The 27,128-nt window shown below is 38.9% G+C and overlaps 1 protein-coding gene across 3 annotated transcripts in view; it reads right to left on the reverse strand.

The window, feature by feature from the left end:
• WDR7 (WD repeat domain 7) overlaps window positions 1-27,128 on the reverse strand; it is a 323,814-nt gene that overhangs the window by 89,051 nt on the left and 207,635 nt on the right. For 2 of the 3 annotated variants that reach the window (XM_042451351.1, XM_042451352.1), the window contains 4 exons: window positions 21,680-21,866; window positions 9,615-9,732; window positions 5,644-5,793; window positions 1,702-1,781 (listed from right to left, as the gene is read on the reverse strand). In XM_042451351.1, coding sequence (XP_042307285.1) covers window positions 1,702-1,781; window positions 5,644-5,793; window positions 9,615-9,732; window positions 21,680-21,866 — 535 coding nt within the window. Of the gene's footprint in view, window positions 1-1,698; window positions 1,782-5,643; window positions 5,794-9,614; window positions 9,733-21,679; window positions 21,867-27,128 lie in introns of all 3 variants that reach the window. The other variant, XM_042451350.1, reaches the window with a different exon arrangement.

Below are 27,128 nucleotides of genomic sequence, written 5' to 3' on the forward strand. Positions count from 1 at the left end.
TACAAAATATAGTTCCCATAATTCCATTAGTATTGAGCCAGGGCAGTTAAAGTGCTATCAAACCAGATTATTTCTGCAGTGCAGATGCAGCCTTTATACAACGGTACTAGTCAATGTGGTGGTCCCTAGACCAATATGGTGTTGTGTGAGCCATCGGCAACTAGTCTGCTACAAGATTCCAGGAAAGAAACTATTTTAAATGAATGGGCACAAATACAGTACAGCTTCTTGGTCCCTGGCATGTAAGGGGAGAAAAGACCATTCTTTTTTTTTTTTTTATTTTTTTTTTTTCTACCACAAACTGTCAGCTTAAGAAACTGATGCATGGTATCAGATCACTGTAATTCGTTCCACTTTCATTTTCTAGAGTTCTTTTTTGGAAAAGAGTGCTTTTCATTCTGATTCTCTTACTATTGGCAAAACCAACAGAGATTTTTCACAATTTAGGTATTCCTTGTGACAACATTTGTAAGATCTTTTGTTTAAAAAAGGAAATGTAGGCGGGGTTCATACCTCCGCTTTGTGGCGCTCTGCTGCCGCCGCCAGTAGGTCCGCGGGGGAGCCGGAGCCTTCACCGCCCGACTCCCGCGCGGACCGTAAAAGAAGCTCCAAATGGAGCTTCTTTTCCGTCGCGTTTGTGACGTAGCGAGCCCAGGGGCGCGCTCGCTACATCACAACGCGCACGCGACGCGTACGGACGCTCAGCGTCCGATACACAAAGTGGTGCCGGCCATGTAGAAGGGCCGGCCCATCTTGTACGGACGGAGTCCGTACTAGGCCCAGGGGCGCTTAAGGACGCCCCTTTTTTAAATGGGACGTCCTCGGACGTCCAATGGCGGTGCAGAAAGCACCGTATTTGTAATTATTTTCTTAAAAGGTTCTGCCTTTTGATATACAAAAAGTGATAATTTTATGCCAAACAAAATCACACAAAGCACATTTAATGTTCCTAAAGTAACAAAGTGACTTTCTATCTGTAAAAGTCTTTCTGGCAGGAAAATAATTTTAGGCCTCATGTTTCTGGAGGCCATTATGTAGGAGCTATATAAAAATTGACAGTGTCCCATGGTACCCACTTTGTCACCATTGTTCTTTTCTTGTATGATTTTGGTTTGGGCCTGCAGCTAACCAAGTACCTTCTAATATCAGTGCTGTACTTATGATTGACACTGCCTACTGCTTTTCTGAATGTGTCCCACTCAGAAGACATTAGTGTGCAGAAAAGAGCCTGCTTTCTACTCCTATTCTCACTCTGGTCTGACTTTATGATGATACTTTCTGTGGGACAAGGCCACTGTTGCCATGATGAACAGCAGCAAATGAGATGTGGTTTTGGAAACCTTCAAGCCCTTTCCCCACTCATTTGTAAACTAAAATTTATCAAAAAACATTTGCCTTATCCAAAATATACAATTTCTTCATGATACAAGATTAGATCAGCCTTCCCTAATCCATGCCCTCCATGTGTTTTGGACTACAGTTCCCATCATTCAATTATGAATTCCACTGGCTGGGATCCAGGGGTTATAGTTGAAATCATCTGGACAGTGCTAGATAGGAGGGAGGTAGGTAGGACTTGACTGAATCAATTAACCCTGTAGGTTAGACTTTCTGGACAGGCCACTTTTTTCCTAATGCCAAGAGAAGACAGTAAAGCAGGGATAGTATTTGTATCCACATTTTTATATTGTGATCCTACTGCAGATGGCTGGAAAGCACTCCTGAAGCTCTCTTTTCTTGACTAATGAACCTTCAAGGCAGTACATGATGATATCCATAACCTGTACATAAAATGTAAACAATGTAATTGTACAATAATATCCATAAGCTTTCCTTATTCTAAGCTTCATGATTTATGATAATAATAATTTTAAAAAACCTTGGAAAGGAAAGCCATGCCAGTGGTATTTTAACTATTATTCAACAAACAAAAAGCATCTGAGAAGTGACTGAAGTCTACAAAAGCTCAGGGGTCCCAACCTCTTTCTTTACGTTAGTCTCAAAGGTGCTATAAGCATCTCTCTACATACTGATTCTACCTATTAACATGGCTATATTTTTTAATTCTATAACATAACAGCACTTTTGAAAAGTGCTCATATAATTTCTTAAGCATCATCATTGCGACAGTTTCAATCATAATCACCATGTTTGCATCCCAGTAAACCATGCTTCCCAGTGGTAGCACTGCCAAGTAAGTGAAAACATCTGATATGTCCCACTAGCCAGTTTGTTGCTCTAAAAGCAAACAGATGAAACCCACCAATGATAGCATAATCAGAGTTTGGAATTTACTCATCAGTTATTAATTCACTAATGTTCTAAATACTTTGTAGATTCCTTAATAAAAGCTGAAGTTAAGAATAGAGTGATGATGGTGTTGTCGACCATGGTGGTGATGGTGGTGGTGCCCACACAAACAACGCATACTTTAGCGAATTAGGACATTACAGTTTAATGGGGTGAGTGCTTCCTGTAAAAGAGGAATACCTTCTGCCTCTAGAGGAAAAAAAATAGAATTGGAGGAAATGTGTCAGATGGCTCTGTTTTTAGACAGACTTTAACAGCCTGTGATTTCTTTGAGAGGAGAGCTGGAAGCAGAGAGGGGGAACTTTTTGAACCAGATATGAACAGATATGTTGGGAAGAAGTTTAAAAAAGAAGGATGGGAAAAAGAAGTTTTCTTGGAAAGGAAGGGAGTGATTTATTTGCTCAGCAGGAAGTCAAAAGCCCTCAAGCAATCCGGGCCCTTTCAGATGCACCCCCATGGGCCTGTCATGGAGGAAAAGTGTCTGATGTCTTTCCGGGGTAGGAAGTGCATTGTGACTCTGCTCAGTAACTTCTCCCCAACTGTTATGTCCTGGACTGGTTTCTTCTTGTATATGTCAAATAAATTACAATCATTATTAATATTTTGGGGCACTTTTAGAAGGGCTTTTAGGTTGAAAAGCAAGTGCACCCCACGGATCTGTATGAAAGGAAAGTATGTGGAGTCTTTCTGGGAGGTGGAAGTGTATTCTGTTCAGTACCTCCATCCCAATGATTGTATTCTGGACTGATCTCTATTATACATAATTTGGGGCGAGCTGCAATGAACTCCTTTAAAATTCTTAATCTATATTACACAAGGCTGGCATGGATAATCAATTATTATTTTTTTCAAATCAATCCATTTCTTTCTCTCCTGGCTTCTCCTTCCCTCCACCCTCCCCCCAATCCACTCCTCCTGTTGCTTTTTGCCTGTCCCTTTCCATCTTCTTACCACTTTTATTGTACAATTAAGGTAAAATGGGTACAAAAAGGTGGGCTTGTCAGATAACATATCATTATAACTGCAGATGTCACAGATTATATTTGGAAACCTTGGCTGCTCTGCATACAAAATATGCACAATATGTGCTGTGTCACTAATGTTTGTAGCTCACAGCTCTTGATTGAAGGGAGAAGGAGAAAGAATACTGTTATGTTTGCTCTTCTTGTTGTTGTGTGCCCCCAGTCATTTTTACTCATGGTGACACTAAGGCAAGCATATGGGTTTTTGGCAAGTGTCTTAGAGGAGTTTGCCATTGCCATCCTCTGAGTGTGTGTGACTTTCCCAAGGTCGCCCAGTGGGTCAACATGTCCAAGCCGGGTCAAACCCTGCTCTCCCGGGTTTTGTGGATTTTGGATGATACTGTATTTTGCTATATGGTCAACATGGCTACCTGGTCTCCAGATTCTAGTCCAACACTCAAACGCTATACCACACTGATTAAGTTGACCTTATGTTAAGTCAAGGGCATGTTTTGGGACCAAAATTATGAATTTTGATATAAACTGGTGGATAAACCAAAGGTAAAATCTAAGGGCATATGCCTGTTACAGACAGCCAAAATAAAGCTGCTTCGAGTCACAGTGGAGGTATGGTGTGTCACTGATGCATGCGTCCTAAGAGTCCAGAAGCCCACACCAAGCCACGCTCCAGTCCTTAGGGCTGGAGCGTGGCTTTGATGCGACTTCTGGACTCTCTAGGACGCATGCATCATTGAAACACCATACCTCCACTGTGACTCGAAGCGCTTTATTTGGCTGTCTGTAACAGGTGATTGTAAAGTGCTAAGGCAAGCAAAGGAAAAACTTGTCAAGAGCTTACAAAATCCCCAGAGTCATAGAGTCACAGAGCCTAGACGAGACCACAAGGGCTATCCAGTCCATCCCCTGCCAGCAGAAAACTCACAATCAAAGACCTCCCCGGCAGATGGCCATAACTGTTTGGGTTCACCCTAAAGCGCTGGATGGCTGGGAGTGAACTACAGTAAATGGTGCGTGGATTTGGGATGTGTGGCAAATCAGGCACAGGCAGGCACCCGCGGCCTAGGGCTAAGCACACACACATCAAAAAGGATGGAAAGGAAAAGCAAAGAAAATGGCAACCACAATAGGAGTGGTTATAGCCTTTAACTTTAATGTGATACCTCTGCCTGATTTTAACCCAGAAAAGCTTACTATCATACACATCTGTATTATCCAATTTTTGAAAGCCTAATTTTTCTCAGTGTTCCTTTCAGGAGAGAGCTACCACTGCCACCATTTTCCCATCCAGGCATTTAAAAAGGACAGATGTAGTGCCAAGGTGGAAAGAGTGGAGAGGGTCAGTGCTTCCTATAAGTGATCCAAAGATGTCACTTTTTGTCACTCTAATAAGACAAGGGGATGATTCCTTTTTTTTTTTTTTTTTGTTAAGAATTAAAAAAAATACTTACAGTGACCCAAGGATAAGCTGTCCTAGTATTTTGGGTTTATAGGATCTCTGCTTTGGTATCAATTTTGATGTTTAATTGTTAGGCACATACCTTCTCACATTAAGAACTGCCTTTAATTTATCTGTCTTCTCACCCCATGCATTCATATCCTCATGAGGTAATATTGTCCGAAGGTTCTTCTCTTGCCACATTCTCCTCTCTTCATTACTCAACATTTGTTTGGTTTCAGCTCATAAAATGTTATTCTGTCTATCATCTTCAATTCTCTACCTTCTTAAACTTTTTGTTATCTCCCTGATTTTCAAACCACCCCCCTTTCTTCTACAGGGAAAAACCTCATCAACATCTCATGCTTGTTCACTTCACTATTTTTCCTTCTGTAAGCATTGTCACAATCATTTGTTTCAATTTTATCTTTTTTCCTCCTGCACCCAGAATCAGAGTTTGGAAAAGCTACTTTTTGGATTATCAGAATCTTTAGCCTGCACAGTTAATATAAAAATGTATTTTATAATTAAATAAGCTGCCATGTTCTGAATCAGAGTACTGTTCTCTCTTGTTCAACATCAGGATTTCAGATGGTAGTTTCTCCTAAGCCTAGAGATAGTGTGGATTGAAGCTGAGACTTTTTATATGCCAAAAATCTAGTCTACAACTGCATGTAAACAACCTTTGATTAGTTTATCTGACCATTTAAATTATTACACTTAACATGTGTGAAATGCTTGGCAGAGATTGTACCTGTTACCATCAAGTTGCCAATGAGAAAGGATTTGTCCCAACTTCTGAAATGACGGGCACGCAAAATGCAAACATTTTGAAAGCTAAATGAAAATTTAGAATAACCAGCCTACCAAATTAAAAAAACAAACATATGTATGGATAGAAAAATAGAACTTTACCTCTACAAGGAGATCCACAACATCAGAGGGCATTTTTTCTATAAGTATTTCAATAACTCTTAGAATTTCTCCCTTTGCCCGAGCCAGGGTAGATGTATGAATATTCTGTTGAGACTGAGTATTTGCCTGGAGAGCAGTATGTCTATGCACCTAGGAAAACAGCAGACTTATTAAGGATGCTTACAATTCTTTTCCATTAAAATTTCTCTCTATACTTTATTTCTAATTATAGGTATGCCTAATTAACAAAGCAGATGTGTTCCTGGGCAATACTTCTTTAACAGAAAATTTGGTACTAGAGGCAAAAATAACAGAAGGAATAGTTCATACATCACAAAAAAGAAGTGCTGGTTAATTTATTTCAGCAAACATTTTATTCAAAACATTATGCTCGTGTGAAATGAAACAACCAGGTCAAGTAAGTTTTGCAAATGTAAAGAAAAATGTTTTGAACCTCCAAGAGACCACTTCAAAGTTTCTTCCCTATGAATCCAGGAATGACTTTTTATTTTCACAAGCTGCACTTTTCTTATGATTTTCATTTTAATTGCCAAATTTAGATCTATCCTCTTTTAATATGTTGGGGTAGCTGGTGAGGGAGGCTTATTTGTTTTTCTCTTTTCTTTCTGTTTTGGTATTCACACATACTGAGCAAGGAATTCTGGAGGCAGCTGCTGTTTGGACTTGCCTGTTGTACAAGACACAGGACTGGCTGGAGTAGAATCACATTCTTTCCAAACTCAGTCAACAACAACAACAACAATGATTTGTATCCCGCTTCTCCAAAAAGATCAAAGCAGCTAACAATAAAACATCCATGAAATAGAATAAGCATACAATAAATGTCTCATTGTCCATTGTATCCCAAACCCTCCCAGCCTTCCCACCCACTTGAATTTCTCACTGCACTCAACATGTTGCAAAGCAACGCTAAAAGTCTGTTTTTCTCCAGCACTACTTCATCATCTTCCCAATGCTGATGATGTTAAAAAACCTTCTAGTTAGACAGAGGCCAAGGAGGAAAAGGGGAGATGTTTAGACATAAAAAGGGCTTTGTAAAAAAGAGCTTATCTGTCAGAAGCTTTGTTGATTGAAGTGTGCCTGTACAGTAATTAGTAATTCTTCAAATTCTATTTCTTCCTTGCTGTATGGTGCTGAAGTTTTAATTTCCCCCCCTATTTTTGATACTTACACTTAGCAAACACAGAATTTACAACAGTTTTCAATGGAGCCAGCAATCTCTTTTCCTTTCCAGGTTACCAATACACATGAGCACAAAAGCACTTTTTTATGTTGCTAAATCAGTCCTAATAGGATCATATCAAGATTCCTTTTTCACACTGTGACTTAATCAATCCATATATACACTGAGGATCATTGATAGCCGGAGCAAGGGGTGCAACCTAAAAACTGGCAAACTGGGTATTCACCAATTTCAAAATTTGTTTTAGAAATTATCTTAAGTTTAATCAGAAGGTAAGTGGATTGGAACAGGGAAAAACCAATCCACAGAACACTAATGAAACAGAATGGGAACATCTGTTCACCATTAAAGATTATGTGCATTACCATGAATCTTGATCAATTAATATATTTAACCCTTTCCAGTATATTCTCCGTTTATTTCCCTATTAATTCATTCACCATTAGCTTCTCAAACACAACTCTATGATGAAAGGACTTCCATGAATTTTTCAAAAAATGGTTGAGATTATATTTCATAAGGTTTTATGTTGTTGTGTGCCTTCAAGTTGTCTCCGACTTATGACGACCCTAAGGCAACCCTATCATGGGGTTCTCTTGGCAAGATTTGTTCAGAGGAGGTTTGCCATTACCTTCCCCTGAGGCCAGGAGACCTGCCCAAGGCCACCCTGTAGCATTCATGGCAAAGCTGGGAATCAAACATTGGTCTCCAGAGTTATAGTCCAACACTCAAAACACTACGCCACACTGGCTTGAGTTTTTAGACTGAAGACTAAAGGATTCTATTTTATAACTCCTTTGCCAAAAGGATCACTGCAAAATGATATTTATATAAATAAAGTTTTTATTATTTAAAGATCCGACTGTCCCACATTAGTAGCCTTTAAGAAGGCATTAAAAACTCACCTCTTTCTAGCAGCATACCCTCCCAATTCGGTTTAGATTAGGAACTTCCTCCCATAACCGTTGGTTTTAATGGTTTGGACATGACTCATATTTTTATGAAATTGTATGAAACTGTGAATTGTAACTAGTGAGGTATTTTATTGTTCTGTACTGTGACATGTGTCACATACCCGCTATATTGTAAACCGCTTTGATCTACAGGAAAGGTGGTATATAAATAAAGTTTTTTATTTTTTATTATTATTATTATAAAATTAATCAACTTTGCTGTGGATAAAATGATCAGCAATAAGACTCATTTTAAGTACAGTGGTACCCCGGGATACGAAAGCTCCGCCTTACGAAATTTCCGGGATACGAAAAAATCCCATAGGAAAAAACTGTTCCGGGTTACATTTTTTTTTTCGGCTTACGAAAAAATTTTTTGGTGCTTTTTGGCGCTTTTTGCGAAACGCGGCTTCCAGCGCTAGCGCCTATGGCTTTTTCGGGTTACGAAAAAAATCGGGTTACGAACGCCGCGGCGGAACGATTAAGTTCGTAACCCGAGGCACCACTGTATAGCACACTGAGTGAGTTTATAAGAGTACAACCAGAGGTGTGTTATAAGCTTCACCAAATGCATTCCTTCTCCCTTATGGTACAGATGAATAGTCAGAATACGCTCTGGAAATACAAGTGAGATTGTTCTATTAAGCTGGACACCAAGATTAATTTAGGTGTGTGGAAAAACTATTTACATTTGTAGAATTTAACTATAATTGTATGAAACACTCATTATTATGAAGGGCAGGAAGATCACAGATAGTGGGCCTATACATTATAAACCTCTGGCACCAGTGTCTTGGACAATACAGAATACAGGGTAAGAATACACCTACTTTATGTGTATCCTGTTGTGGTCAGTTTACTTTTTTGTACAGACATCAAGTGGTGACATTGAATCATAGGATCACACAGTAACTGCAGAGTAATTTTATGTTTATGTTCTGCCCCACAGAAATAGTGCAATTTGAAATAGCTTTAAATGCTATAACTCATTCCTATGGAATCCTGGGATTTGTAGTTTGTTGTGGCACCAGAGCTCTCTGACAGAGAAGGATAAAGATCTCACAAAATTACAAATCCCAGAGTTCCACAGCATTGAGCCATGGCAGTTAAAGTGGTGTCAAACTGCATTATTTTGCAGTGCAGAGGTAGCCTTTGAAGAAAGTGCAAGGGCTATGTAGTCCAATCCCTTGCCATGCAGGTACAGAGAATCCAGTTCAAAAACTATTTCTGTCACTCTACCCTGGGTTTTGGTTTTTAGTTACAATACAATGTGATAGAATAAATGTTATATGGCTATTTGGCAGGTATCTACCCACCTACCTATCAATCAATCATTGGCAAAAGTCTAAAAGGATAAAGTATGTTTATACATAAAATTACTCTGCAGATTACACTACTGATCCAGGGCCCTGCTAAAGTGCATTATACTCACAGTGTGCATATATATGTGTGAGTAAACAAAAAAGGTTATACAGTTGGCCCTCCTTATCCATGGTGTCAAACAGCCAGGCTTGAAAATATTTTTTTTAAAGTATATATTCCAAATAGCCAACCTTGATTTTGCTGTTTTATGTAAGGGATGTTATTTTATTGTGCCACTGTATTTAATGGATTTGAGCACCCATGGGACCAAACCCCAGCAGATACCAAGGGCCCATGGTATTTCTTTTAAGCAAGTTAATAAACATATGCAAGAAAAGAAATGTTTATGTTAAAAAGGTAAATCAGTTTCAAAATGTTACAGAATTAGGAAGGAAGCCAGTGCCCTTGCTGGAGTGGAACACCATGAGCCCTTGAAAAGTTCTTTTGCTCACCTCCTTGGCAATGGTTGTTATGAAGGCGGGTGGTCTGGCCGTGGCAATGAGCGAGAGAGCGTGTCGTGCAGAGCGGGCGGAGTCAGCTGCTGGACTCAGAGGCAGCCCCATTGTGATGCTAATCAGAGATCAGACAAAGAGGGAAGGGGGGAAAAGGAAGAAAAGAAGCATTAGAAATATAGAGTGAAAAGATTAGACACAGCTTATAATGTCAGTTCAAGGTCAACGGGAGCACTCAAACAGTTAGAATATAATGGACTTCCAACAATGAGCAGTGATTAGGAGTCAGGGTGTTCTAGCATCTAATACAAAATCAAATAATTAACCATGAAGATTGAAAACAGTATGTGCATCTGTCCAAAGTGTTAAAAAGACCTTGTTAACAAATTATCTAGCTGTAGTGCTGAATACATATCAAGACCCCAGGCCAACACAAATATACAGTGCAATACAAAAACACTGTGCATTTTACTTTTGTTGTTGTTATTAAACCTTATGCACCTAGTTTTGCCAATATTATTATTTCTACTGAGAAGCACTTTTCCCCATGAAGACAAACTGGAAATACTGTTTCATTTCATACAGGCTTCCTGTCTCAAGTCACCTTCTCTTCCACCACAGCAATTTCTAAAAGGAGAACAGCCATCACTACAAATCTGGTGTCTGAAATTTTTTATAGTGCTAGGGCAATCTTTCTCTGGAAATGGGACAACTGCCTGTTTCCTACCACCAATTACACTTACATATTGGAAAGCACATGGATCACAGTTTGCTATGATGAAAAATCTAGTAACAATGAGTAATTTAAAGAGAACTTCAAATGCAGAGAACTTCAATACAATATGTTAGAAACAGATACTTTTTGTGGGTCAACAAATGTGAAGGAGTCCTCCCTGTTAAGAGCACTGCACTTCTATTTCAAAGTGCAGCTTAGTCACCTTCTTATAAGCAGATTCTTTACATTATGGTGGAAAAATCCAGTTCAAAATAATGATTTTGACCCCAGGGATGGGGTTTGGGCTTCTCACTCCCTTCTCCCATTGTACACACTGACTTCCTCCATTACTTCCTGGTACAAATGAACCAGAAAAAGAATGAACCATAAGAAGCATTAGAAAAAATAGATTATGAGATGGAAGCAGAGTGTAAGGAAACCCAGCCTCCTAATGATGTCCTGATGATGTCCAAAACATGCTTTGGCTGTTAGGTACTGAATTTGTGGAGTCTGATTGAGGGTGATGTTTTAGTAGCTTTTCCTTTCATCTTTGGCTTCTCACTTTATATTCCTCATAATTCTGGAGAGTCTATTGACTCTCATGATCAGCACTGCAGGGGTAAAGTTGGGAACTGCAGCTGGTAGGAGCAGAAACTACCCATTTGCTGAGTAGAAAACACGGCAACTATTGAGACACTCCAGTATAAGTTAATTTTTTTAAAAAGCCACTTAATTTTGGAAGAAAAAGATCACTGAGATTGTACATTGACAGGCATAGCTATGATGATGGGAGCTTTTCCCATAACTGTTTGTGCCAATATCACCTCCCGAAAACCTACCTCTTAAGCCAGACAGCACTCAAACCAAAGCATTTCCAAGGTGTCACAGACTGTGGTGCTGGGAAATGATGACTGCAGTGCTCTTCCAGTTGTGGGTGCTTTGAGATGGGCATCTAGAGAGACCCCATCAGAGTCCTGCTGCACCTTCTTGTCTCAATGCACCCTGCAACCAGGACAGCAGCACGATTATCATTTTCCATTACTCTGATCTGCACCATTTTGGAAACCGTTCAATTGGGCATTGCCTGGCTTAGGAAGTAGGTTTAATAACAATAATTTGCTAATACTCAAGGCCAAAATAACCTAAAAAAAGAGCTTTCTACACTACTGATTAAAATTTGCACCTAAAAATTAATCAATTTAAACTTCAGTGTGGATTCATCAGTCAACTACAGGTTGCCATTGTGCTGAACAATGGTCTACTCTTGGGCATTGCTTCCACATCCAAAGAATACAGATAACGCAACAGCTAAAGTATAACCTGTATCTCTGTATCTTAGAAAAACTGCTCACCTTTGGAATCTCTTTCCAGGGTCCTGCCCTACTCAAATATATTCCAGTGTCTTATACTAGTCCCCAGAATGATAAACATGTAATTTTTTTTTTGTTAGGCACTTTTGGGGTGGAGGATATTTTACAGTGTGATATGAAAAGCATTCTCAACATAGCTCATAATTTGAAGAATCTTTTATGATAAATCTGTATTTATTCTACCTCCTTTATCTCCTTCTGTTGGGCAAGGCATGGGTTTTTCTGAAAAGCAACAGGCTCCTTGTTAATTCATTAATGACACTCTGTAGTGTTAGTATGTGACCAAAGATTAACCCCCTCCTGTAGCTGGGCCAGCTGGTCTGTCAGAGCAAGAACTGTGCATGAAGGAACAAGCACATTGCACCATGGCTACAGATCAAAATAAAGGCAGATGCCAAGCTACCATGACCAAGGTACTGCCAAGTTGGCCCCTATGGTTATAGTTTTATTGAGGAATTTTATTCTTCCACATAATTAACACTTTAAGGGGCAAACAATGCACTCTGATTCACACACATATTGCTATAATGCAAGAAACCATTCTCGCTAACATGCTGCTGGTATTAATATTAAACATGATTAAAAATGTTAAACATAAATATATATTCAGGGACTATAGCTATATACTAGAAGGCTAAATAACATATTACATAATAATATTTTACCCTATTGAATAAATATCGTAAGGTTAATATTTTCATTAATATGAAGATAACTTCCAGTATATTCTACTTGCCCAAGACAACAACAACAACACTGCCGCTGCCTCAATAAGACAATTTATGATGGAAGAAATGTTTACGTTTAAATACTATTTGAATAGCCTCCTCACCAATTACAATATATAGTCTAGCATCCACATTTTAAATGGCCACGCTGAAATTTCTAGGAACAAAGCTCGGCAGGACCTTGTTATATTTACAGAACCCCTAACAATTGATCTTCAACTACCAGTTTCCTTAAACCCTCATATGTTTAATGTATTAATGAATCCACTCCTATCTGAATAACTGAAAAACAGATACAAAAAGAAAAGTGGTGTCAAAATGCAAATGAAGATCTTTTGCTGTAGAAAAGAAGGGGGGAACCAGCAGTTACAAAACCATTAAAATCATAATATTCAGTAGTGAATACAAAATAGTATGAGTAAACAGAAATATTTCCTCTGTGTTGTGTGTATATCAGGGAAACCCTAAAAATCGGTCCACAATTAAAAAGGCCCTCTTTCTCATAATGACCATATATTAGATGTTTCGGCCTTAAAAGTGCAAGGACAATATATATATATATATATATATATATATATATATATATATATATATGCTTTCAAAACAGAAAATTATTGTCCTTGTTTTCTAAAAGGAAATAAACACAGAAGTCTTGCTCTAGTGACACTTGGCTCATTTGCACTTCAAACATTACACCAATACTTAGGAATTATTTAGAAAGCATTCTTTTAGAATCCTACTCAAAAGTCCAAAACACACTGCAGAAATAATCCAGTTCAAGACAGCTTTAACTGCCCTGCTCAGTGCTAGAGAATCCTGGGATTTGTACTGTATTGTGGCATCAGAGCTCTCTGACAGAGAAGGCCAAATGTTGCACAAATTCCCTAGCATTGAGCCAGGGCAGTTAAAGCGGTTTCAAAGTGGATTATTCCTGCATTGTTCTCTGGACCATAGAGTTGGAGGGGGCCTCACGTCAGTACAGGATATCTAGCTAAAGCATCTCCAGCAGGTAACTGTCCAGCCTCTTTTTAAAGACATCCAGCAAAGGAGACCCTGCCACCTTTCTAGGCAACTGGTTCCTATAATATCCATTTAAGAATGTGAAATTGTTTTTAGAAAGAACCATTCTTTTTTTCTGCCTCTTGTGCTAGCAATCCAAACTACTAAAATATTCAAATATTTTCACAGGGTTGTAAGAATTGGAAGAAATCACAAGGGCTATCTAGTACAATCTTTTGCCATACAGGAATATAAAACTAAAGCCATCCAACCTCTGTTAAAGGAGAGTACACCCACTGAGGCAATCTATTACACTGTTGTACAGCTCATACCCCTCAAGAAGTTCTTTCTAATGTTTAAGAAGAATCTTTTTTTCTTCTAATTTGAATCTACTGGTTTGTGTCAAAGTCTGCGGAGCATCAGAAAATAAGTCTGTTCCGTCTTCTACATAACATCCTTTGAAATACCTAAAGATGGCTATGTTATCCCCTCTGTCTTCTTTTTTAATGCCAGATGACTTGACTATAGATGTTTCTGTTAATCATGAGGAGAAGCCATGGCCTAGTCCCATGTACACTACATAGACTAAATCAGTGGGATTTGTGTAAGTGATAATTTACCATTCAGCAACTGATCCAGTGTGCCTACTCTAGCTGCAACAAACAGCTGGATTTAGACTATAATCTCCACCCCCTCTTAATGCCCCATGGGGTAGTAAGGCAGTTCACTTAGCTCAACAGGGGCCGTTCCTCTCCATGGTAAGGAAATATCGCAGCTCTCATATCCTAGGCCCATGCCTGACAATGGCTTCCAAATTCTGACACTGATATATTTTCTTTAATTTTTTTTAATTCAGAATTTTGTATATTCCTTGCCAACACCAGTAACTGCACTCTGAAGACAGAAACGGTCCTTGTTCCTATCAAACTCTGTTTTGGTGCAATCTCTGCTGAAACAGATGAGCGCTACATAGAAATGGTATTGATGAATTCCTCTCAAACAGCTTTAAATTTTAAAAAAAAAACCACCACAAGCTGCTGCCTAATTACATCAAAGCGTGCAAGACAAACTGTACAGAGTAATCTGAATCAAACTACAGCTTATAATTCAAAGGAGGAAAATTATGGGCAACAAAGATCCCTACAGCTGTCCAAGCCTAGAAATCAAAGCCTAATTAATGCTAGAAAAATACTCTTAATCCTCCTGTGCAGTTCACTCCATGCATCTTCTACAGTCTGATCTCTTTTTGCGAGGGGGCACAAGATAGCAGGGGGAGAGAGCTGAATTAGACCTCTAAAGGAGAAATTCAAAGCTCCCCAGCACACTGCAGATTGGAAATGTATTTCATGCAACATGTGCATTCACTCTCGCGTCTGCGTGCACATACACACACAAGTAGACAGAGAACACACAAAAAGATAAACACTGCATGTGTTTTCCTTTGTCAATAAATGTGGAGTGATTTTTCCCTCCCCCCTTGGAACCACACGCCCAACATAAAAGCCCCTTTATAAACCATGCTTAACATCACAGACAGAAGCGAGGCAGCTGTGCGCTGTTATTGTGTGCACGGTAAATCAGGCACAAAAAAGGGGCAGCTCAGCAGGGCACCAGGAGGGTAAGATGCACACTTAACCCCCTGTACACTTTGTTGCTCCATTTCTTTCCATCTTAAGTCCCTCTTTGCAGTCAGTACTGTACCTGTCACGGATGTAACAGGCCGTTTTCAATCTAAATCTTGTTATGGATTAATAAGCAAACACTTTCTCGCTTATTATGCAATTTATCATGATGAAAATTGCATTGGTCTCCTCAAGGCTACATGCTGATACATTCATTTATTCAGCAGCTCTGTATACAGAAAGCAATACTAATCTTTATGACAGCTAGAGGTGTACTAGGAAGCCTAAAATAGAATCGTGAAAAACCATACTTTATGAAAACTGTGTTTAAAAACACACATACTCACTGACACAGTCATGTTCCCTGAGGAGACAAGAAGAATCTACTTAAAATATTTCAAGCTGATACTAAACACCGAATGCATATTTTTTGTTTCACTGAAATCAGAAAATACACTGTAAAGCTAGCTATCAATACTTATCTGTGCATAATGTAGAGAAAAAGTCAATCATTCGATGACTCGGAATCATGACTATGTGCATCTATCTATATAAGGAAAGCTATTGTTTATGTTGATTTTGATAAAAACACATTAACTGTACAGTATTGAATGCATGTGTTTACATAAAGATGCTGCAATGAAAAAATAGCACTACCCTTATATACCTGCAGATATGATGAAAATGTAGTTTTCTTGATTGTGGCAGAGAAGTATAATCTATATAAAGGTAACAGTTTAATAAAACATAGTACCAAATATGTAGCATATATGAAGAGGAATATTAAAACTCATACTTTCATTCATAGCCAAATAAATTGATCTCTCACATTTTCTTCTATTTAAGTTTATTCATCTCAAGAGAAAAATATAGGATTCTTTGCACACTGAAAATCTAGACGGAAAATGTGTATTTAAGAAAAGATAAATGATTTTTTAAAAAAAATACTGCATCCTCATATAATTGACTGGAAACACTGTCTTGATTATTTTTACACATCTGCTGTACAAAGAATGAGTCTAAGGGAAAATCTGATGTATGACACACAAAGAAATACTTATTTTCTGTCAGGATGCATGTAAATTTGTTTATATGATGCATGGCAAACGGCAAGTCCAAGGCTGCAAACAGAAATGCAGGTCTCTCTCCTCCCTTACACTTGCTATCATTTCCATAAATAATTAAAGTGAATGCATGGAAACAATTGCAAAATTTATCAACAGCAGGAAAGAAAGATATTTTGAGCTTCAGAGAAGACCATGAAGCTATCCATCTGAAATGCATGAGAAATCTGTTTCTTCATCCATGATATTTATACTGAACATGCTTTGGAAAATAATTTTTGAGATAGGGCCACACAGATCAAAACACATTCTTGGCATTGAAGTGACTTCATTGGCTCTTTTTGTCTAGGCAAGACAAATAAAATATTAACACTTCCAGGGAACGTTTGCTTGTTCTCCCACACAAAATATAGCTTACTTAGAATAATTTAAGAATGATTTTAGCGACTATATTCTCTGTACTGGAGTGAAGTGTATTTTTAATGTAAATCTGTAGTTATCTGTTATTATAGTTATCTGTTTTAAGCCTTTGGCTAGTATAAGTTTTACTCATAATTTTATCTTTTGTTAGGAATTCAATAAACTGCCAAAATGTGTTAATTCATTTAGTTATTGTAAAATATGATTCTTAATCCCCCTCCCCTGGCCACTAGAGAAAGGAGGTTGTGAGCAGATGGCAATGATCAATTTCCCTCTACTGCCAAAACAGAAATATATCTATGTAAAAGAATATAAGAGTGCAATTGTACATGAAAATTTCCCTGTGAACTGTATGGACAAGCTGCAAGCAGCTATAAATTTAAGCAATTTTCCACTGTAATTGTTACATTTTTTTAAATATATATTTTTATCTGCAAGAAAAAGATCTGTTTATCAGGAAAACAAAAAAAGGCCTCATTCCTTTGCCCTTTATACTATATATGATATGCTATATTAATTTCTTACCCACTCACCCCAACAATATATGACCTATACCACCTAGTTATCTGAAAACACCCATGATCAAATATTTCCATAAAACAAATAGGGGTAGATTGTAAAAGTTCAAAATCATTTTAACTGGGTGACTTTTATTTTAACCTAAGCTTCTGAAACAGAAGCATAATACACCACATTCAATATCAACTTCATCCCGTATTTACATATTAAATTTGTGTCAGGAAATTTTCAATTTAATAACAGGAAATTTTTGTTGGGTTTTTAACCTGGGTCAGGAACACCACCACCCCAAACAGAGTACTACAAGTATCTGTATGAAATTCAAACTGTATTTACATGATGGGGTTGGCAAAGTGTAGCCATCCATATATTGCTGGGTTACAACTCCCAGTTTTCCTCATCATTAGTTATGCTGGGTAGGACTGATAGGAGTTGCTGTACAACAACACTGTAAGGGTCTCACTTTGCCCTACTTCAAAAATTACTGCAAGTGGATTCCCCTTCCCGCTTCTAAAAGTAACTTGTCTACTTTAAAAATACTGTTTTTATTTTTTTGTTTCGTTTTATTTTGTTAATTAGGTGATATGCTTTTAAAGGTAATAAACAATGCTAGGTTTTCTCCCCTTTGATAGCACAACAAGTCTTTTACAATGAGTTAGAAGTTTTGGAACTGGTTATATGAAGTTTGAATTATTAGTTTATAACAGATTCTGCAGCACTGGCACAGAAGTAGACTGGAGAGTATGAAGACTATGGCTATGCTCATGTGTCCATGTGTGAAGGCATGCATCAGGGCTAGTGGGATCATGCCCAGTAGCCACACACCATACTGGCTTCATGCTTGTCACATTATAAGCAGAACCTAATATATAAAACTGATGCATGCAGGGCTCTCTCTATGTGGAGAGAAAACCACGTGGAGAGGGTAGTCACAGTGCTCACTCAAATGCATGTGCATAGGCCCTATTAACATAAGAACATGAAAAGAGTCATGCCCTGTCTGGTTAGGCATTCTTTTCACAAAGTGACCAACCATATGTCTGCCAGAAGTTAGAAGCAGGACATGAGTGCCCATAAAATGTACAGATGCACATACACCGAAAATACTCATACTAAGGCAAACATATACTGGGCAAGGGGCAAGACTGCTGCAGTGAGGCAGCAGTATAACTGGTAGGTGAGATCTGCTAGACCTTGTATGCATATTTCTTCAAGCTGAGGTCATATATGAAAAAGGCATGTTTTGTCTGAGCATAGACAAAGTAATGAGGCAGATTTCACAAAAGGGGAGGGGTTAGGTGTATTTATGAATAAGCTATTGATTATTTCTCATTTTACATGCAATCCTGATCCATACTGATCTGAGCAAAGATAGGTATCAGGTTTCATAACTGAGCACATGAGTCTAGCTTTGATGAGAAAGACACACGATCAGACACAACCATTCCAGACCCATGTAGGAATGAGTAAAACAGGGTACCTTAATCTAAAATAAAGGAAGTAAAATAATATACTTTAGACAGAAAGTACAGCTGCAGCCAGATTACCATATATATTTGTGTCGACCTCGTGTATAAGTTGAGGGAAGATTTTAGGATCAGAATCATGGATTTTGATATGATAAGTCGAGGGTAAAACTTTGGAGAGGAGAAGGTTTTAACATCACACTGAGAAGGAAGGAACTGGAGGGATATGTGGTGCTTAGTGGGCAGGGACAATCCATAGAGAGAAAGACGGAAGAGAAGAATTTTCCATCAGACTGAGAAGCAAATCACCTCACATGCACACATTCCTGCTTGGCAGCTCTTTCAGAAATCAGGGCAGGGGAAGTTTGGCATTGGGGCCATGCTTCTTTTTTTTAGCTGTATTACTGTTTTGACCCATATTTCAATCGACCCAGGATTTTAGGGTCAATTTTTGGGCATACATTTCTCAATTTATAGTTAAATATTTACGGTACTAATGGGTGCTGGCTACAGGAAGCACACAAGTCTTGTGCTACAACAGTTCCACTGACTGCTGGTCCATTTCCAGGCATAATTCAAAGAATCTTTTATGATCCTTAAAGCCCTACATGGTGCAGGTGGAAGATTGTATTCTCTCCTATGAACCAGACTGGGCTCTAAAATCTGCTGGGGAGGCCCTTCTCTCTGTTCCACCAGCCTCACAGGTCCATTTGGTGGGAACACAGGAGAGGACCTTCTCAGTGGCTTTCCCCAGGCTCAGCAACTCCCTTCCCAGAGAAGTTAGACTGACATCCTCCCTGTTTTTTCCCCCAAAGATACCCAAAGACTTTTCTATTTTGACAGGCATTTGATGAGTGATTATATAACGCCAATTTTACACAATGCACTAGATAATCTTAATTATGATGGTGTGTGTGTGTGTGTGTGTGTGTAAATGATATAAGTTTTAACCTGGTTTTAATTTTTTTCTGATTGTTTACTAATGTTTTAACTTTTGGATTCTTAACATTTAAAAAAATAAATCTTAAATCCTAGTCTATTGTCCTAACAACAACGACATATGTATACAAAGTTAAATGTAACCAAAAGACATTTTGTCAGCAAGCACATTTTTCCTTCTGAATGCCTACTACTAGTTCAAAACATTTGATCTGTCATTTTTGCCCTGTTCACTCCCTCATAATCTGCTACTGAAGTTGTTTGAAGCAGATTAAGGACCTCTGGCATTTTTTTTTTTACTTTCTGAAAACTAAAATAACTGGATGTTTTTAAAAACATAATAATTAAATCAGTTTTTAAAGGTTACTTTTTAAGCGCAGATCTTTCCTGGAACAATTTTCTGGCTTAAAGAGCAACTTCTAAAAAATACAAGTGCATGGGCACACACACACACACACACAAACAGCATCTCTGAAATGAATTGTTTCAAACCACAATTTAAAATATCTAGCCTTTTGATTAGGACAACATGCTGGTTTTATTTCACTATCAATGAAGTCCTTAATTCACTACTCCATGTGAATTAGCTGACTTTTTAAAAAATGAATTAATAGTCTCTTTTTAAAATAGCAGGTTCCAGTTTGAAAGCATGGTAATTTTCCTTTTGCTTTCACAATCAAGTCAGTTCATTTTTAAAGAAATTAATGACAAGTTAATTTTGTGAACAAATGACTTAAAAGCAGGCTACATATATAAGATTTCCTCTTGCTCTAACACTCCCTAAAACCTTATAATGATTGAATGATGGTATCCCATCAAAACTAGATAGGGAGAACCTACTGTATATACGGAACTATAAGTTGACCTCATGTATAAATCGAGGTCACGTTTTGGGGCCAAAATTATGAATTTTTCCATGACCCCTGGATAGGTCCAGGGTAAAACTTGGAGGATTCTTCAGTGTTTTTTATATTTTATCAGTAGTAGCATTTAGCTGCAAGAGAGACTCTCACTGCAGCTTTTTGCTTCATCGTTTCAGCCAGATGTGCAGGCAGGAGATGGACTCTTAAACAAACAGCAATATCAATTAATCAACCAGGAATCTTTCTGCTTGTCTACGGAGAGAAATAAACAGAGAGAAATAAACTCCTCTCTGCATGGCATGGGAAAATCTGAGAGATATTCTGTCACATTACCATAGTTACCTGTAAATAAGTTGGCCTGGGATTTTGGGGTCAATTTTGGGCATACATTTTTAGACTTATAGACGAGTATATAAGGTAAACATATTTGGGGCAAGAAAGAAAAGCTAGTGACCAAGACCTGAAACAGATGGGCCAAATGACATGGTTTCTGGTTGGATTTGGGGCGTAGCATTCAGATGATGCACACCCTGAACGCAGGTGGAAACTGCACCGACACTGTCTTCCTAAAAAAACTGGGCCAAAAAGGAGCATAAAAACCCAGTCTAGGACTGTGGCGGTGGATTGGAGCCAGGCATGTGTGGTCGTTGTGGCCCCGGCACGAACGGTGCCACAGCAGTCCTGCCATGGTCCTTTTGGGCCATCTGTTCCGGGCCCGTTGCCAAGGAATATACTGCATATTACTAAATCATAGGACAGGAAATATCTGGAAAATGTCACCCATAATTTGGTCTGATTCAGATTAAGTGATCTCTGTCCAACAAAAATTGCTTATTGCCTTTACCCAGCAACTTGTTTTTTGCCCTGCTTTTTGCTTCTTTATGTGTCTAGTTTTGGTGATGGTATCAGTTTCTCATACCATAATTTTAAGAGACATTTGAATCAAATTGTGGTTTAAGTGTTCCTCAAAGCCAGGATATCATTGCTGAATTTGGATGTACAAGATGAATGAAAGGGTGCTAAAATGAGGATGGAAAACAGAGTGAGATGGCCAATAAAACATGAATGCTACATTTGAACCCAATCAGTTTTAGCGTAGAATACAATATCCACTTCAACATATTGACCTTCCTACAACAGATTAACTCATTTTAAACAGATGCAGAATGTGACAACCTTAATATGATAACAGATAAGAAACTGCCATTTGTTTTCTTAGAAACATCCTCCATCTGATATGTACAATAGAAATCATCTATAAAAAGGATATGGACATTCTTTAATCTCTCAATAAAAAACTATATTGAAACCCAGTATATAAAAAATCTTCCTGCCTCAAATTATTAGATGAAGTACATACTTTGCCAGTTGTTTCTCAGCATCAGCACAGAGCTCCAAGAGACCCATCAGTACAGCAGATACGTCCATATACGGCTCCCATACAGTAAACCCCCGTCCGATGAGATCAATGGCAGTTCTTCTGATGGTGCTATGAGGAGGAAGCTTTGGGCTTGGAGGCTGCAGCAGAAGATATGTCAAGGCCTTGCCTACCACATAAAAAAAGTCAGAAAGGCAGAGTCAGCAAAATGAGATTCTGCATGGGTTACTATGACACAAAGTGGAGGTGCACAGATTACAGGGTTATGGAATTAAAAAAATGAAAATAAAACTGAAATGTTTACCATCTGACGCCAGGAATAAAATAGTGGCTCAAGGAAGGTTGGAGCGAGATGCAAAATAGTGAATGAAGTAATGGATTCAGTCAATTACCCACTATACCCTGTGAATAAACAATTGGAATAGTCTACAGCAGGGGTAGGCAACCTACAGCCCACGGGCCGAATGCGGCCCAGCAAGGCCTTGGAACCAGCCCCAGCCCGGTCCTGCCGCCGATTGCCGCCGGAGCCTTTGGCTTCTCGTGTGAGGGCGTGGGGCCTTTGGCCTATCAGGAGGAGGTGGGCAAGGGGGGGCCAAGTGGCGGGCAAGGGGGGCAAGTGGCGGGCAAGGGGGGCAATTGTCTATAGAAGCCTTAGAAACATGCATTTATATTAACATTTTTTAAAAATCAGCAATTTTTTTCGCGTGCCCTCCATTTTTTCCTAAAAAGTGTCCTCCATTTGAAAATTTTGTCCTCCATTTGTCCCATTTATTTATTTAATTTTTTACAAAATTATTTGATTATTTATTTATTGGCTTTGGTCCCCAAGTTGTCTGAGGGACAGCAACCCGGCTCCCGGCTCAAAAAGGTTGCCTACCCCTGGTCTACAGGTACAAGTTTTGAGTTGCTACTGCTGATGTATTCAAACACAGAATCCTTTGGCCATCAGAGCTACTCAAAGAAAACATTAAAAGCAAGTAGTACTTATTCATTACAAGTGAGGAATTCAAAAGCTGAAACATAAGTACCTGTTTAACACATCTGATGGACAGGTGTAACAATGTGAACTTTTACTTGCTATCCTTCAGATTCCATAAGACTTTAGGGGTGGGCCATCTTAGTAGGCCTCCACCTTTGCAGGGAGGATCTGCTACCTCCAAACCAAATTTAACAAGGAAATGATCTGACCATAACAGCAAGGTTGCTGAAACAGGGTTGATGCTAAACCACCCTCCCCCAGTGAAAAAGGGATCCAGGGTATGTCCTGCCTCATGTGTTTGATCAAACATGTGCTGAGACAGCCCCATTGTTGTCTTAGTAGCCATGAAGTCCTGAGCTAGCCCTTGAAGTCCCCTTCAACCGCACCCTGGCATTTTCCTATAGAGACCAGTTCAGGGAAGGAGACTGCTGGTCCAGTACAGGCCTACTTCGAAAGATTCGTTTCTCATGAAGGAGAAGGAATTCTTATGGATGATGGCAACTCTTCTCCCCACCCTCTGCCCCCGGGCCTAAGTTGGTGCTGCCCTAAGTATCTAGGTGGACAAAGCTGGAAGAAATCCACTCCTCTAAGATAATCCACCCCAGTGTCTGTCAAACACACTAGGTTGACCTTCTTCATTTTCAACTAGATCATGCATAGCAGTTGCTTTATTACAGACTGATCTGTCATTCAGAAGCAGCACCAACAGAGAAGACGGTGAGTTGATTCTTGAGTTATGGAGAAGGGCCAAAACATGGGATATATCTCAAGTATCTATTCTACCTTTCCAATAAGTGGAAGGTCCAATCCCCAGTGCCAGATGACCAAGAGATGAACAGCCTTATTTGTTTGCAATTTTAGAATACAGTAGAGTCTCGATTATCTGACATAAATGGACGGGCTGATAGTTGGATAGCCGAACATGTCGGATAATCCAGAAGGTCCAAGAAAAGCCTTGAAATCACTATGAATTGCAAACGTATTGAAGTAACATTGCAGTAACAACACTGTAATGTATAAACAGTCCTCTGAAAATGTAAAGAAATCACTGATCAACATTGTGATGTACAGTACATACTGTATAAACAGTTCAGTCCTCTGAAAATGTAAAGAAATCACTGAGCAGCGACTTTGGAAAATCCAGGATGTCGGATTATCGAAGGTCGGATAATCGAGACTCTACTGTAGTGTATTCTTACATTCCCTCAGCATGCGCGCACAAAGAGCACAGGAAAAACAGGGGGGGGGGAAACCAATTATCTTTGATGGTGGAGTACTGAACATGGGCAGGTTAAGAGATGGAAACTTGGTTAAGAGATGGAAAGGGACTAAATACCCTACGTGTACCAGATCCCATCTGATCTTGGAAGCTAAGCAGGGTCAATCCTAGTTAGTACTTGGCTTGGAGTCCAGGGAGATCCGGGAGACCAATGGATATCGGGTATTGTAGTAGGCTATATTTCAGAGGAAAGAACTGGCAAAACCACGTCTGAGTATCCTTGCCTAAGAAAAACTATGAAATTAATGGTGTTTCTGTAACTCAACAGGTGGCATGGAGGCATGTGCGCGCGCACACAAACACACACAAGGGATAGAAGAATATACAAAAATTTCCCATATATTTTGTGAGGGAATTATGCTTCAGACTATGTTCAAGATGTCAAATCCTTAAGGATGGGGTCAATAATACCTCTCCTGTAAATAGCACACTCTCAATTATAGTTTCCATCCCTCTTGAGACGAGGGCCTTTGTGTGTGAGAGAATTATAGGACAAAGGAAAATAGCTGAGAAGTCTTTGTAGGTTGGGAAAGTAAATACCCAGGTTGTTGGGAGCAAATGGCAAGCACGTTGTCAACCGATTGGAGAGTGCTTAGTAGTATAAAGTGGTATAGAAAAGTAAGTGCTATTACTATTGTTATTGCTATTACTATCTTTCTCAAGCTCTCTCTGAACAGCATGCTGTAAAATCTGGAGTTTTGAAACAAACCAAGATGGTGATGGTCCTCAGCTGCTATGTTAACCTTCCCCAACCCATCAAAACAGCAACACATCAATTCTTGTATATACTCATGTACAACCTCATGTATAAGTCATGTTTTGGGGGATTGGGGGCCAAAATTATGAATGTTGATATAATCCATGGATAAGTTGGGAGTAAAACACAGGGATATGTAATTAAGGATGTAAAGGATGAGCAAAGGAACTATGCCAAAGAACGTACAAAATTCTGCCAGGCATAACTGTTTATGCTCTCCCTTAAGGCTGCATGATGATGACAATAAACGGTGCCTGTAAGATGTGTGGGGGAGGCGAACAGGTACAGTCAGGATTATGAAAATGTGATGCATGGGATTCCTTATATGCATTCCATGGAGGGGCAAAAGCACTAGCACTGCCTCAAGAAACTAGCCACCCCTGGCTGCCACTGCAGCCATTTTTCCAATCAGTCATTCAAAAAGGCCTTTCACCACTACACTCAGCCGCCTCGATTGCATTTTGTAGAGAGGCGAGATATAAATAAATATTATTATTATTATTATTATTATTAAGTGGATATTTTCTTTTTTGATAAAAGTTAAGGTACAGTATTAACTCTTATTGTAAAAGGAATCATCCTTTTGCCAAGCAGAGTAGCAAAAGGCAAGAGCTTAATCGATCCTGGGAGAACCTAAATGAAGCACTGACCCCCTTTATTATCTTTGCACTCCTTTGTGAGCAAGTGCCCAAGAGATGCTGTCACTACTGCCATTTTCCTGCCCAGGCATTCAAAAAGGTCAAAAGTGGTGCAGTGGTGGACAGAATAGAGGAGACTGGTTCTTCTTTCAGGCTCTCCCAAACTAAGCTCCCAACTTTTGCTATTCTACTCAAGAGTTGTGCATGGTTCCTTTTTCTGATAAAGATTGAAAGTACAGTACTTGAGCTATGGAAAAATCAATCCAGATTTTTTTGGATCAAGTTTCTGAGTAAAATTTCTCGACACACACAAGTATATATGGTAAACTGACAGAACAGCTTTTGCAATAATGACTCTTTTCCAATCAACTTTAATTGCTGTGGTGGAGGATGGGAGACATAGCAACTGCAGGAATCTAATGAGAATATATGTACAATCTTTAATCATTCCTCAATATGCTGAAGATATCATTTGAAAAACCACTAGAAGTGGCACTCAGTCAGTATGAATGCTGCTGGCAGAGATTTAATTGTAGGGAGGAATATTGCAAGAGTGGACTGAAATCCTTTAAAACATAACTAGAATCTGACTCATGAATATGCTGTACAGTAACACTTTGCGTATTTTTGGTTAGCCTGAATAGAAGCTATTGCTTCCACCTTTTCTTCTGGGAGAGCATACAGCCACAGAGGCAGTTCCTTCTTTCAACAAATGAAAATTCAGAAGCCAAACATATGTGATAGTCTAAAACGCTTGCTGATAAGCTGAGACAGAATTTATTTGTGCTTTGCATTTCACAGTACTACTTTCAAAAAGCAAAAGGCACGGGGGGGGGGGGGCGAATAAGAGAGGAAAGGGAAGATTGTTGCTGCTTGCCCCCTCATGCAATAAAAGGCATTTTTCTATCTGTGGAAAGGACCATTTGTGTAAAAGAGACAAGAACTGACCTCTCTGTTCTATCCATATAATATCAGCACAGATAGGTCTGTCTCCTTCCCTGTTATCTAATGTCCTCAATTATCATCAATAAACTGCCTAGTATTTAACTGTTTTGTTCTTAGTCCATTAGAACAGGGTTGTATAGAAGGATAAATTTGTCATTCACCAATGGATTAATACAGAGCTTCTAATGTACTTGTTGGTTTCTGGAGTTCTTCTGACAAAATGATGGATTTGCAAGGTTATTTCTTATGTTCTTAAGCCAGAATGCACAACCAGGAGTACTTGACATGGATTAATTATGATTTAACTGTTAGTAATTACAAAATATGCACTACCACTTACTTTATGCACCTGCGGACCAGTAAGGATGTCAGTGAAAAAATGAGATGACCATTTAAGATGAAAATCACTCTAACCCAGGGTGATCAGATGTCATAACCATAAAGGAGGACAAAGCACCACAAAATGTGGGACATTCAGGAAAAATGTAAGACATTACAAAATAAAAGCTAAAAACAGTAATAAATTTTTAATTCATGCTTGTAAGATATGCTGAAAATAGAGGACATTTTGAAATTCCTCCTTGACTGAAGGGCGAAATGTAGGACATGTCCTGGAAGAGGAGGATGTGTGGTCACTCTGCTCCAACCCTAAGAGCCCCAGGACTAAACTACACATGAAAAGACCTAAACTAAAGAAGAAAGGGAGAACCTCAGTAATCTTATTATGAAATTTGAAACTTAAATGCAAAACTCATTTTTAAGTGATCCTGGAATTTTTCTGACAAAGTGCTTTATTTATATAGCTTCAAAGTTGGAAACTGCCAGAGCCACTG

The sequence above is a fragment of the Sceloporus undulatus genome, chromosome 2 (genome assembly GCF_019175285.1).
Source record: "Sceloporus undulatus isolate JIND9_A2432 ecotype Alabama chromosome 2, SceUnd_v1.1, whole genome shotgun sequence".
Taxonomy (NCBI): domain Eukaryota; kingdom Metazoa; phylum Chordata; class Lepidosauria; order Squamata; family Phrynosomatidae; genus Sceloporus; species Sceloporus undulatus.